This window comes from Leptonychotes weddellii, chromosome 13 (assembly GCF_054177405.1).
Source record: "Leptonychotes weddellii isolate Sample4059 chromosome 13, ASM5417740v2, whole genome shotgun sequence".
Lineage (NCBI taxonomy): Eukaryota > Metazoa > Chordata > Mammalia > Carnivora > Phocidae > Leptonychotes > Leptonychotes weddellii.
The window spans coordinates 74,210,826-74,225,133 of record NC_138381.1 but is presented as its reverse complement, the minus strand read 5'-3'; the positions used below and the strand labels follow the sequence as shown (position 1 = coordinate 74,225,133).

Genomic DNA, 14,308 nt, shown 5'->3' with positions numbered 1-14,308 from the left:
CACCCCCCACCACTCCAGCAAACCTCAGTTTGTTTCCTGAGATTAAGAATTCCTCATATCAGTGAGATCATATGATACATGTCTTTCTCTGATTGATTTATTTCGCTCAGCTAATACCCTCTAGTTCCATCCACGTCTTGCAAATGGCAAGATTTCATTCCTTTTGATGGCTGCATAATATTCCGTTGTATATATATACCACATCTTCTTTATCCATTCATCTGTTGATGGACATCTTGGCTCTTTCCATAGTTTGGCTATTGTGGACATTAGCAGATGCTCTTTAATTAGCTTTATTTCCATTGCATTTATTGGCTCCCTGAGATTATCTTAATTCCATAGCCCTCCAGGATACACATCTCGTACATGGCTGTTTGCCTTCCTGGATATTGGGAGGAAGAGCGGAACAGTGGGGGACTTGCTGGGGAGCACTTGCCCTCTAAAACCAGACTTTAGCCCCTGGGGAAGTTTCCATCTCTTAGGAGAGGCTGGAAGGTCAGAGCTGATAGGACAGCTCTATAGGATTAGGGAATGGGAGAAATCCAGAGGACTCTGTCTGGATTTTAATCCACTCTCTGGCTCTGTGACCCTGGGCAAGTTACATCATTTCTGTGCCTCGCTGTCCTCATCTGTAAAATGGGAAGAATAATAATGCCTACTTCATGGGGTTGTTGTGACATTAAATCATTTAATTCCTAGAGAAGGCTTAGAACAGCACCTGGCACATGGTGATTAAATTATAGTTAGTTATAATTATGTACCTATTATATGGGGCACCTGAGGATCATCTATCATCCACCCCTCTAGATATCACTTGTTTTCCCCCAAACCTCACTGCTGACAGTGGCAGTCTGCATTTATGGGGCACTTACTGATGTCAGGCTCTTTGCATGCGTTATCTCATTAATTCTCACCACAACTCTAAGAGGTCCCCACCGTACAGATGGGGAAACAGGTTGGACAGGGGAATGACTTGCTCAAGGTCACATCTCAAAAGTGGCAGAACCAGGATTTGAATCAGAATTTTTTTTAAAAGATTTTATTTATTTATTTGAGAGAGAGAATGAGATAGAGAGCATGAGAGGGGGGAGGGTCAGAGAGAGAGGCAGACTCCCTGCTGAGCAGGGAGCCCGACGTGGGACTCGATCCCAGGACTCCAGGATCATGACCTGAGCCGAAAGCAGTCGCTTAACCAACTGAGCCATCCAGGCGCCCCTTGAATCAGAATTTTAACCAGGGTCCCTCTGATTCCAGCCCTGCTTCTATCACCCCTGAACTATTCTTGTCTTTTGTCTGAGAAAAATGGAGAGAGTAACGGATTTCACTTCCATGACATTGTTTCCTTCTTCCAACCACCTCGTTGGGGACTTTCCCCCACTTTGCAGTTAATGAAACCTGCTCAAGGGGTGGAGTGACTTGCCCAGGGACACACACCCAGGAAGGAGAGAGCCAGGAGTTGCATCTCCATTTAAACCCAGGTCTGGGGCGCCTGGGTGGTTCAGTTGGTTAAGCATCTGCCTTCGGTTGGGTTATGATCCTGGGGTGCTGGGATCGAGCCCCACGTCAGGCTCCCTGCTCAGTGGGGAGTCTGCTTCTCCCTCTCCCTCTGCCCCTCCCCCTGCTTGTGCTCTCTCTTGCTCATTCACTCTCTCTCAAATAAGTAAATAAAATCTTTTTTTTTTCCAAAGATTTTATTTATTTATTTGACAGAGATAGCAAGAGAGGGAACACAAGCAGGGGGAGTGTGAGAGGGAGAAACAGGCTTCCCGCTGAGCAGGGACCCCGATGCGGGACTCCATCCCAGGATCCTGGGATCATGACCTGAGCTGAAGGCAGACACTTAAGGACTGAGCCACTCAGATGCCTCTAGATAAATAAAATCTTTTTTTTTTTTAAAGATTTTATTTATTTATTCATTAGAGACAGAGAGAGAGAGGCAGAGGGAGAAGCAGGCTCCCAAGGAGCAGGGAGCCCGATGCGGGACTCGATCCCAGGACCCTGAGATCATGACCTGAGCCGAAGGCAGACGCTTAACCATCTGAGCCACCCAGGCGCCCTAAATAAAATCTTAAAAAAAAAAAACAAACAAAAAAAACCCAGGTCTGACTTCAGACTCACTCTAGGCTGTCCAATCCTGAGATACACAGCTGTTGATTTTGTGTCCATGATGTCATTTACTTCTTCCAAGTACCTGTTTGAGGACCCTCATTTTATAATTGAGCATAATGAGGCTTGGGAGAGAAGCCAGCAAGTGGCAGAGCAGTGATTTAAGCTCCTTCCCCTGGACCCAATGCTCTTTCCGGGCCTTTGGCCAGGGAAATTGTTGCCCAGGGAAGGGAATAGGAGGAGAGAAGGCAACTCTAAAGGGGTAGGGGTGCCCCAAAGTCTAGCTTTGGGTTCACTCTCTTACTGCCAGCCAGCCTGGGCAGTGACCAGAGCCTCACTGGTCCCAGGGGCGCTCCGGCTTGGAGGTGGGGTTCGTGTATATACCAAATGTCCACCAGGTGGGGCTTTTGCCAAAGGCCGAGCTCCAGGAGGCCCCAGCAGAGGCCTTGCTGCCCCACCCTGGAAGGTACCACCAGGTCCACACAATTGCATGTATCTGCGCAGTGTGCTCACTCACATGCACACACAGGCTGTGTAGGTCTGTGTGTGAGCACACAGGTGTGTCCCAGAGAATCAGTTTCTGGCTTGTGTTCAAATGTGCATGAATGAATGTGTGGTGTGCATGCAGGTGTGTGTACATGAGTATGTAAATGTGTACGCATGAGAGAGTATGCATGCACAGGGGTGTATGCAGACAATGTGAGAGCAGGTGTGTATATGTGTGTGCACATAGGTGCAAATATGTGTATATGCATGTGCACAAAAGGGGGTGTGGTACATGGGTGGCAGGTTAGACCCTGGCCTGAGGTACTGAGGATCATTTTAGAGTCTCTTTCCTATGTTGTTTTCACAGGCAGGGGCTGGGACAGGTCCCCCAATGCCCGGCACATTTGCCAAAAACCCTACTGGACCCCCAGGATTTGGAGCAGGAGGGTTCATTCAGGAGGGTTAGATTTGCTTCCTGGGTCATGGAACATTTGAAGTGGGGTGGGGGGAGGCTTTGTTTCCCCAGGCACTGAAGGGTTCACAGAAGTTTCTGGGGTTGAAGGGATGGGGACCCAACCTTCAAAAGAGAGCTTCCAGAGTCTTCATCCTGTGCCCCCTGAGCTCTGGAGAGAGGCTGGAGACTGAGTGCAAGGAAGAGAGGGCTCTGGATTTCAACCCAGACTGAGCCCCTCACTAGCTGGGAAGTGAATTCAAAAATTCAAAGTGAATTCAAAGCCCCACAGAGATTTAGAAGCAGCTGAGAAAGGGAAGGGGGGTGGTATTCAGGGTTAAGAACTTTAACCTTGACATCAAACAGAATTTGACCCCCAGCGCAGTTGCTTATAGGCTGGATGACCTTGGGCAAGTCACTTACCATCTCTAAGTCCCTTATTTCCTCAGCTATTAAGGGGAGGAAATGGCAATACTTACCTGAAGTGCTGTTACAAGGAGGAAATTAGATAATGGGCAGAGTGAGCCCAGCTTGGGGAAAGCAGGCCATAAATGGCAGCATTCTCATTATTTTCCTGTCCTTTGGGGACAAGTGGATCATCTTTTGTTTCGTGGAACCCAAGAGCTGAGAAATCAGAAGGTCTAAGGAGACTGAGAGAGTGGTAATTTAGGGACTGGCTCCTGGGGCGACAAAAACAGCCCCTGTTGGCTATGCTTTGTCTGAATGGCATCTTCTAGAAGTACCTACATTCCTTTCGCTCCTGCCCTGAGCAGGGGCAGCAGGAAAAGCTAAAGCTGGGGTCAGGGCTTCTGTAGTAGGGCTACAAAGTGCACAGTTTCTCACTCCGCTTCTAAACCATGCTCAGCCATTGTCCCGTTGAGTGAACTTGGACAAGCTATTCTGTCTTTCTGACCCTCAGTTTTCTCATTGGCAGAATGGAGGCAGTGATGATGGATGTGAGTTTTGGAGAGAATGTTAGGTCCTTGGTGGATAGTAGGCACCACTATGACAGTGAGGACAGTGCAGCAATAGGACAGGGGCAAAATGAAAATTGTAAGGATTCACATCTCCCTGTCTCACCAAAGGAGCAAACGAATTCTTTCTTTTTTTTTTTGGTTTGGCTACCTATTTTGCTGACTAGTTGAAATGTGAGAACCTCAGATTTGAAGGAGCAATGAGAAAGGGAGGGGGCAGAAATGGAGGAAGAGGGAGAAGGCACCAGGGAAGACAGAGAGCAAATAAGAGTGAGCCATGAGTGAGAGAAGATGGATGAGCAGTTTGAGGGGAGAGAAATTAAAAATAGAGACTAGAGCGGCTGCTTTAATGAAGGGAACTTCAGGGAAAGAAAGAAGCAAAAAGAATTGTGAAGATGTTAAGTGCTTTATACCCTGCCCCTTAAGAAAACCTGCAGTAACAATCTCCAGTCTTCATCAAGCTTTAGGGGTACAGTTTGTGGAGTTTTATTTGGGCGGGTGGGTGGGAGTGCTGGTGGGGGTGCTCAGTTCTTCTCAGGGCACAGGAAAGACCTATGGCTGTCCTTGGGAGCTCATAGTCTTGCCCTAGTGGGCATGAAGCCAAATGAGGACACTCGTGCCAGAGATGTGGGACCTGGGAGAGATAGCCAAATGGGTTCCCTCAGGTCCATGGTGGTGGTTTTGGAGGTTTTAGGTCACTGTCTGGTTTGCGCACTCCACTGGTAAAATGGGATGCAGAATTGGAAGTCGGGTTCCTGCCCAGAGGCCAGCTTCTCAGGGGCTCAGCAAAGCTGTGTGCACGAAGAGGAGCCGGTGCTGGTGCAGAGCAGAGTCCTAGAAACTCTAATTAGCTAGTGTTTCTAAATCTCCTGGAAGCTGCCAAGTGCCAAGTGGTGTTTCATTCCGGGGATGCTCAAAGAAAATTCAGTCTTGGTTCTGGCTACAGCTACAGCTCTGAAAGGGACCCTGGGCTATTACATGAGCAGAGCTATTTGGATGCTTAAACGAACAACCAGGCATGGCAGAGTCAAGTCATCTTAATAAGGATATAGTTTTCAGTTAAAAAGAGGAGGAAGACATTTCCACGCCAGATCTGAAGGGGCATGGGGAGGGAGAAAGCCTGGTGAGAGCAGAAGGACAACTTGACCAGGACCGTGTCCGTAAAAGGACCCAATCACTGTCAGAACTGCAGTGAAGTAGGGAAGGAGCTGTTGGTAAAAAAGGAACATGCTGTTTTTTTTTTTCTTTAAATCCATAGCATGCAGGCACCTCTACCTGGTGTATGGTGTGAGGTAGGGATCTAATTCTATATTTTTCCCTATATGAGTAGTCAGTTGGCTCAGCACCGTATTGAAAATGAAGTCTGTCTTTTACCCACTAGTTTATAATGCCAGCTCTGCCATGTATTTGTGTAAGTCCATTCTATATTTGTGTGAATCTATTTCTAGGCTTTTAATTTTGTCCCCCTGAGTCTATTTGTCTTTCTGCCTCACTGTCTTTATTATTATAGTTTTATAATTAGTCTTAGTATCTGATAGGAAAAGTTCCCACACCTTATTATTCTTTAAATGTCCTGACTATTTTTGGCCCTTGCATCTCCATAAGAATTTTAAGATGGGCTTGTCCTGTTCTGCAAAAAACTTTATTGGGATTTTGATTGAAATGGTCTTAAATTTATTGATTAATTTGGACAGAAATAACATCTTCACCATATTAAATCTTCCAGCCCATGAACATGGACCGTCTCTCTCTTTAGTCAAATCTTCTTTCATGGACATCTCAGATGGATGTGGCATTCTATGGTGTGTGTATTAGTCAGGGTCCAAGGAGAAAACAGATTCTCTCCCACCCCAAAAGAATGAAGATTCCTGATGATAAAGTAATTGGTGATCATAAAAAAAATTGAAGATAATGATGTACAAATTATAAGTGGCCTCTAAACCCATTTTCCAGAACTAATTCTGTTAACTATATGATATCGAATTTTCTTTAACTTTTTCCTAAGTATCACATTTTAAGCAGAGATGGGATCATTTCATAATATTCTATAGCCTATATTTATGTTCACTTTGCCTTATATCCTAGAGATCACTTCAACACATATAAATAACATTTACATTTCTTAATAATTGAATAGCGTTCTGTGGTAGGTCAGGGTCCCAGAAGGTACACTCAGCCAAGATTTGTAAATGAGACTATTTACAGAACTGTGGGAAGGAAAATATTGAGGCACCCAGATGCTTACAAGAGGAGGAAGATATTTCCACGCCAGATCTGAAGGGGCGTGGGGAGGGAGAAAGCCTGGTGAGAGCAGAAGGACAACTTGACCAGGACTGTGTCTGTAAAAGGACCCAATCACTGTCAGAACTGCAGTGAAGTAGGGAAGGAGCTGGGGAATAAGTACCCCAAACTTCCTCTCCTCCCAGCTTCTTACCACTAAGCAGGCCCCCCATTGGCCAAATCCAACTGGATGCCAGAGAACAAGGGAGCCTGGGAGATAGAGTCCACAGAGGTTGGCTTCCTGGGGCACTGAGCTGGGGAAGAGTGAATGGGGAAGGGAAGCAAAAAGGAGAGTAATCAGCACATTATGAATACACTGTTGTTTAACTAGTCTCTGACAGGAGTCAGGCAAAGGGAGCCTGTCCCTCTTGTGTTGTTCCTCTCCAGTTTGATTGGTCAATGAGGGTTGGCACGTGGGAAAGACTGCAGCTCTTGCTTTCTGGGCATCTGCTTTTCCACCGATTTTTCCTCCCCATAAGAGACAGGGCAAGCTCAAGAGCCCCAGGCCTGATGTGAGTGAACCTAGGTATCAGGCCTGGTTCTGCTCCTTCACAATCATTTGACCATTTCTCTCTCAAGACCTAAGTCTTTTCACCTGCAATTTGGGAATGCAGATCACTGTCCCATCCATTGTGAGACCAAGAACAATGATAGCTACTAGATATGGCACATTTACATAGTGCTTCACATAAATTAACTTCTTTAATCCTCATCATTTTGTACAATTATGAGCACCATTGTACACCTGAGCAAAATGAGGCACAAAGAGGTAAAATCACTTGCTCAAGGTCACAAAGCTTGTAAGTGGCAGAGCTGGAATTCATATCCAGACAGTCTGACTCCAGAATCTTGCTTCTAACATTATGCTAAAGATTTATTTATAAGCATCCAACAACCAGTAGGTGCTTAATAATTGTAAAGGTTGACAGCATTGTGTCAGGAGTTTTGCACATAAGGAATTGGTGGTTTGGTCCTTATAGTCAGTCACTCCAACCTCTGGATCTGGGACCTAACCTTGGGCCCACCTCCAGAAGTACATCCCTGCAGGTGTCTGCCAGACACTGCCACATCCCTTACTCTGCTCTGAGGGCTGTCTAATGCTTCCAGATAAATTTGGAGTCTCTAGTTGTCTTTCTTCCTGCCTGGCAGCTGTGGTGGGCAGTGCAGAGCTACCGAAGGACATTTTCTTTTGTTTCAGCTTTGATGCTGGGGATTTCGCATATCATTATGTTCATGGCTAAGGACCTGCCATTATCTTCCCTGGGATTCTTACACAGTTTATGAATTTCCTAAAGGATCCGGCTCTCTGTCTGCTTCTGCTTTCAGGATAGGCTATCCCAAACCATGCTCGGCTTCCTCTGGGGTGGGGAGAGGGTGTCATCTTTTCCATTATAATTTTTATTTATTTTTTTTCCATTGTAATTTTTAAAATACTTATCTTGATAAGTGGATCTTTGAGATTCAGGAATCGACCAGGAACCTGCTTAAGTGTTTTTATATCTGCGCATGTGTGTGTGTTTGGGACAGGGGAGTGTGCGCGAAGAACATGAAAAACTGCTTTTCACAAAAGTATTTAATATTTTAGTACTTTAGTTTTTAAATCCAAGGCTGATTGCTAAAAGAGTGTTTCCTGGTTTACCATCTTTCATTAAGGACCACCCATAATAATATCATTTCCACAGCTAACTCTATTTAGGTGGTAAACACTTAACTGCTTAATTCATTGTCGCTGAGCTTGAGACGGTAACAGATGCCTTTGGAATATAAGCCCTCACATCTAATAAGGGACAGGCTCAAGATGCGCTTGGAATATGGTAGGAAGAGACGGCTGAAATTTATTTTGTGAATAAAGCAATAAGCCACTAAGCAAAGCTAATATGTTTCGGCCCAGGCAGAAAGACACGATCATTCAGTATTTATGTAGCAACCCGTTCCTCAGTGAGACTGCAAGTTTCTACCATTAAAATTGTCAGAATTCTTCAGAGACCCACTGCATTAAGTCATTTAAAAATATCACAGACTTAAAACAATCTGAATTATTGGATTTTCTCGCTGCTCTTTGGTAAGCATGTTTGCTGTGGCAATTTCCTGCTCGGTCAAAGCTGCAGCCTATGTCAGTCAGGAAAGTAGAAAAGTTCCGTGCAGAATTTTTATTCCGAAGCCCAGTAGTCCTAACAGCTGAAACATAGTCAGACATAAATTTATTTTTTTCTTTTAGCTTTTTCTTTTGACATAATATTAAATTCCCAGAAATGTTTCAAGGACAGTACAAATTTCTGTGTACACTTCATCTAGAGTCCTCAAGTGTAACATTTTGCAACATTTGCTATATCATTCTAGATAGATAGATATAAACAAATATATGCATATTATTTTTGCCTGAACTGTTTGAGAGTTAGTTGCAGACATGATGTTTGTCCCTTTACCCCTAAATACTTCACTGTGTTCTCTAAAAACTAGGCTCTTTTGTTATATAGCCACAGTACAATAATCAAAACCAGGAAATTAACATTGATATAATGCCATTATCTAATCTATTGACTTTATTCTAAATTTGTCATTGGCTCTAATTAATGCACTATATAGTAAAAGAAAATCCTGGGTCATATGTTTTAATCGGTTGTCAAGTCTCTTCTGCTTCTTTAATCTGGAACAGTTCCTTAGTCTTTCTGTGTGTTTAATGTGACATTGACATTTTTTAAAGAGAACAAGCTGTCTATTTTGTAGAATTCCCCTTCCACTTGGGTTTGTCAACTATTTCTTCACCATTAGATTCAGGTTATGTACTTTTGGCAATAATATCACAGAAGTGATGTTGTGTCCTTCTCAGTACTTCATATCAGGAGGTACACAATGTCAATTTATTCCATGACTGCAAAGTCAGACATAAATTTAAAATAATCTTAATCAAAACCTTGGTTTGTTAAAAATTGCTTTGAAGGGTTTCACACTCACTCCAGATTTTCTATTACAGGTCTTTAAAAAACAGACTCAAAGACAAGGAAGCTGCAAGCTTTACAGATGCTCAGGAGAAAATGTAGCCATTTAAAAAAAATTGCAATGTGATAGTTATGAAATTTCCCTAAATTCATTTTGCAGAATGAGAGCTGTAATTTAAACGTGAAGTTATCGAGAGCTGAGATAAACCACACATCACGTGCAATTTAATCTGGCAAGGAAACAGGCCACTCGGAATTGCTAACTAGGCCTAATTCATTACATCTTGGTGAATGCTGTACTTTTGGTCTTACGACGAGTCTTTCAAACTGTGCATTAATATATTTACCCAGGCCTCATGGAAAATGTATGGGGATGGTAACAGAAATACTGTATCCTTGTTTAAATCACATTACATTTTTTAAACAGCTCAAGTGATTGCTCAAAAAGATCACACCTTCTTCTGAAGCATTTATGAAACAATTATTTACATTACATTAAAAACTTTAATTGCCTTGAAGCACGTGCTATGAGACACAAATATTGGAAAATCATCAAAAATATCCATCACGATTCTCTCTGCTTTACAACTCTTCTAAACTTTATCTTTTTTACAACCTTCTGTATTGATCTATTGTCCCAGACCAAGAGTGATGTCAGAAGTCCAAGCTGGGTCATAAAAAGAGAATATAATTTCCATTTGCTGTCTATAAAAGCAAATCTTTTGACCAGAGAAAAAGGGAGGAAATGTCCTTTTGGGGGGAGTGGGGAGGAGGGCAGTGGGATTTGGCAGGGGACTGCCAGAGAGGGAGAGTGACCCCAGGGTCAGGAGTGGGGGTGGGGTAAGTGGGTTAGTGATGGAGGGTTTTAGGGGGTCTGAGATCCTCCTGGGGTTGGGATGTTGGGAGGGGACTGGGAACGTCTAGCTTGCACAGAGGCAAAAAGAGGGAAAAATGTAAAGGAAGAAACTTAGTCATCCCTATTGTCCAAGGTCAGAAATTGCAAAAGACCGTAACTTCCCTCTAGCTGGGCTAAAGACCCTCTTCCAAAAGACAATCATAATAAAGGAGACTCATACTGCAACGGACCTTGGGTCCCCAGCTAGAAGGGCCCTCGAATAATAATGATAACAATAGCAGAAATCTCTGTAGTTGTTGAGAATCCAAAGTCCCCACAGCAGGGCTACGGCCCCATCAACAGATCATAACAATAAAAGCTAACCCATTCTACGTAAATAATAAAAGCCAACTCACTGCGGAGGTTAAAGTGCTCCAGAGATTTGGCTAAGGATCCCTTCCAATAATCATCATAACAGTAAAAGGGCCTCCCATTCTAAAGTTATGAGGAGCCCGTATCATTAGACCCCCAAATAATAACAGTAATAAGAATTCCTATTGCGAAGGATCTGAAGCCCTCCTCCACCTCCTCGCCCCGCAAAGAACCCTGATCTCTGGCTAAGGCGCCGCTCCCCAATAATAATCGTAACAATATAATGGCTTGGAAACTGCGCGCGGCAGTGGTGATATTTCCCACGACTCAGTGGCGCCCCCGGGCGGCTCCCACCCGCCCGCTGGCAGGCTCCCACACGCCCGCCGGCCAGCGAGTCTACGCGGCCCTACCTGCTAGCTGCTACCCTGTGATCCGAAGCTTAGCTGGCGGATGAGTGGTGGCAGCCCGAGGCACGTGTTATGTGTCCTCTGATTGCAAAAGAAAAAAAAAAAATGCATCGCAAACTATTAACTTTTTTTTAAGTATGCAATGCCGGGGGTGGGGGGTAGACAGGTGCGAAGTGGGGGGTGTTGGCGCTCCGCTCAACGGCCTCCCGCAGCCCCCCCTCCCAAACTTCCCTTTGCATTGATCAGCACGTTACGTCAGTATTGATAAGTTTGCAAAAAGCCAAAGTCAAGTGCAATCGCGCGGCACACCGACCCCGGACTTGGGGGGGAGATGCAGCGAGCGCTCCGCGGGCCCGGGAGCCGGCTGCAGGCAGGGCAGCGGCGGCGCCGTCGCCTCTCGAAGAGGCTGCCTCCCCCACACCCTCCCCTCCCGCCCCATCCCCGGCCGCCTCCCCCGGGCGGGCGCCGAGCTCCCCGCCCGGCGCGCTCCGCCCGCGCCCTCCGGGGGTCGGGGGGGCGCACGGCTCCCGGGCCCGGCGGCGGCGGCGGCGGCGCCGAGGGGCAGCGGGTGGCAGGAGGCCGGGGGACGCCCAAGGGGCCCCGGGCGGCGGCGCTCAGGGCCCGGGCGGCCGGCGGCGGCCCCGGGGCTGGGGGGAGTCCAGCCCGGATATTGAGTGCAGCCATTGAGAAAAGCCAAACTCTTGTGTGTGTGCGTCTCGAATAGCCCCCAAGATGGCCGCCAATGTGGGATCGATGTTTCAATATTGGAAGCGATTTGATCTACGGCGACTCCAGGTTAGTGCGGGCAGCGCCGGCCGCGCGGCCGTGGGGAGCCCTGGGGCGCGCCCTGGGCGCATTGGGGAGGTCCCCGGGAGGGTGGGCGGGCGCCCCGGGGCGGCGGGCGGCGGCTGCTGGGGCTCGCTGGGGCTCGGCTGCCCGCTGCCCATCGATAGGTATTAGGAATTGATCTCGCCGCTGCTCTTTGTTCGGTTCAATCATCGATTAGCCGCCGCGACCATGGAGAAGCGCTAGTGAGCCCTCGGCCCGGGGAGCGAGCCGGCGGGAGAACGGCCGAGCGAGGCGCGGGGAAGGCAGGGGCTGCGGTCCTGGGCAGGGGGCTGCCGGCGGGACCCCCGGCAGCCCCCCTTGCGCTGCACTTTGCGCGCCTCCCAACTTCGCGGCGCCGGGGGAGGCCGCGGAGCGCGCCGCGTGCCTGTCCGCGCCCGGCTGGGGCTTGGGCGAGGGAGGGAGGGAGCTGGTGGGTAGGGAGGTGGAGGAGGAGAAGGGAGGAGGAGGAGGCTGCTGGGGTTGGTGTGGAGGCGGCTCCGCGCCCCGCCGGCCGCCGGCACCTCCGCCGCCGCCTGCCTGGTTGCGCAGCCCGGACACGCCGCCACCCAGGGGCCGACGCTGCTGCCGCCCCAGCTACCGCTGCCACCATCGCCGGACTGGCCGCCTGCGCCGGCAGACCTCTCCTCGGGCCGGGTTCTTGGGGTTCGTCTTTGCTTCTTGCCTTTACCCCCCCTTCTACCCTCTTTCCAGGTCCAAATGGGGACGGGCGGTGGAGATGGGCCCGGGGCGCGCGCAAGTTTGCGCTGCAGCCTCGCGGGCCGTGGAGAGCCTGGAGCTGCGCAGAGCAGGTGACTCCCGGCTCTCGGGCCCATGGGAACTTTTAAACTGGAGATTCCATTGCTGTCTTCTGCCCCCTGCTTTCCCTCCTGCCACTCCCCTCTTTTCTTCTTTCTCTCTTCTCTTTCACTCTCTTTCCCCAGGGCTACTTCCTCCCAAACACCAGCACTTTATCCCCCACTCCACCTTTCTCTGGGAATCTGTATGTCTCTCCTAGATTTGGGGGTGTTCTCTGCTAATCCCCTAGGAAGTGGGACTGGGGGTGGAATCTCAGAGAACACCCGCTGGAGGTACAGCTCTAGGCTCTATACTTTCTGGGGTGCCCCAGGACGCTCCTGCCAAGTCCCCCCAAATCCTGGAGTCTTGCAAAGTCTCGGCAGGCAGTGGGAGCAGGGGCGGGGAAGTGTTGCTGAGAACTAGGCGATTAGAACATCCTGCCTTGGCCTTGACATTCGCAGAAGTGAGAGCATCAGTCTGGAGATAAAAAGGGACACACTTCTTCTTTGAAAATCCGCCTGCAGATCTCTTTAAGTTTCTTCTGATAAGTGGTTCCTATACCTTCCTCCTCCTGGCCACTTCCCAGCCCCCTCCTTCCTAACCCCCAATTCCCCACTCATCCCCTCCCCCAGCCATTGAACTGGAGAGAAAATCGGGGCACTCAGGCATGCAGTTAATAACTGCAAGTGCCTTGCAATTCCAGGTCCTCACTCGAGTTGGGGCTACAGTTTGGTGGCCAGCTGAGGCGGGCCAGGCTGTGAGCTGTGCTTGCCCATTTAAATGATGCTAAAGTGGCCTTTCTGGAAGAGTGGGGGGTGTGTGTGGGAGGGAGGGAGGGGGGAGAGAGAGAGAAATAGAGAAAGAGGGAGAGGGGGAAAGAGGGAGTTGGGCAGCCACATTGGGCTTGGCACAGAAGGCCAATGGTAATCGTATTCCCTGCTAATGTTTGTAAATGAGACCGGGGCACGGCTGGGGGACAGCGTCTTTATTTATGATTGATGTTCTGTAACATAAGGAATGACAAGAACGTGGCAGACAAGAGGAGAGGAACCAGAAGGGCTGGCGAAAGCCCTTTGCAGGGTCCTATTGTTATTCTGGGCTGGAGAAAATTTCCGCGTCGAGATTTACAGCGCTGGTATTTGCTCCCGGTTGGCCAGAATGTCAGTTAACACAATTTTCATTAGATAACTCGTTTTCAATCCAGGGAGCTCGGGCTGCAGCGGGGAGGGTTGGGTAGTGCTGGGGCTGGGTGCTGAGGGGTGGGTGCGGCTCCCAGGGGGCCGATTTCTGAGCTGGGGGAGGGGGTTTGAACCTCACTCGCTTCCTTCTCCAGCTCTAGGGTCTTTTGTGGAGCTGTTGAGGTCACCCAAATCTTGATTCCATTTGGACTCCCATTGATCTAGGAACCCTTTGTTAGGGTTTTAGAAGATGCTGAGGTGGCTGAGGTGGGAAAGCAAATTTGAACTGGAAACGATGAAGGTGGGAGGATGGAGAGTCTTGTTCAGGTGAAGGGGAAATGGGGCCAACACCCCCACCCCCACAGGGTGAGGGTGGTGGTGTTTATTAAGAAAATGGCTGGTGTGTCTGGCACAAAAGGAGAAGGCTCTCAGGGAAGGGGGTAAGCTCATTTACATGGATATTAAGTGTGGGGGGGTGTCCCTGAGGGAGTTTGAAAGGCTGCACACTTCTAGAGAGCAGAAAAATAAACGTGGCAGCCGGAGCCGCATGCAAACATTGAGACCCTCACATCTGCCACAGTCCCCACCCTCATCCTGAAATGTTCAGTGGCTCCCCTGCCCAACAGGCCTGCAGCTTTGCTCCATATTCTCACTGAT

At 48.3% G+C, this 14,308-nt stretch overlaps 2 protein-coding genes across 6 annotated transcripts in view; one reads left to right on the top strand and one right to left on the bottom strand.

Annotated features, from left to right (window-relative positions):
- Nucleotides 1–14,308, bottom strand: part of HVCN1 (hydrogen voltage gated channel 1) — a 542,590-nt gene that overhangs the window by 279,314 nt on the left and 248,968 nt on the right. The gene's annotated exons all lie outside the window — the stretch shown is intronic.
- CUX2 (cut like homeobox 2) overlaps nt 11,447–14,308 on the top strand; it is a 254,233-nt gene continuing 251,371 nt past the window's right edge. For all 3 annotated transcript variants that reach the window (XM_081802222.1, XM_081802221.1, XM_081802220.1), the window contains exon 1: nt 11,447–11,645. In XM_081802222.1, coding sequence (XP_081658348.1) covers nt 11,583–11,645 — 63 coding nt within the window. In that variant the 5' untranslated portion in view covers nt 11,447–11,582. The remainder of the gene's footprint in view (nt 11,646–14,308) is intronic.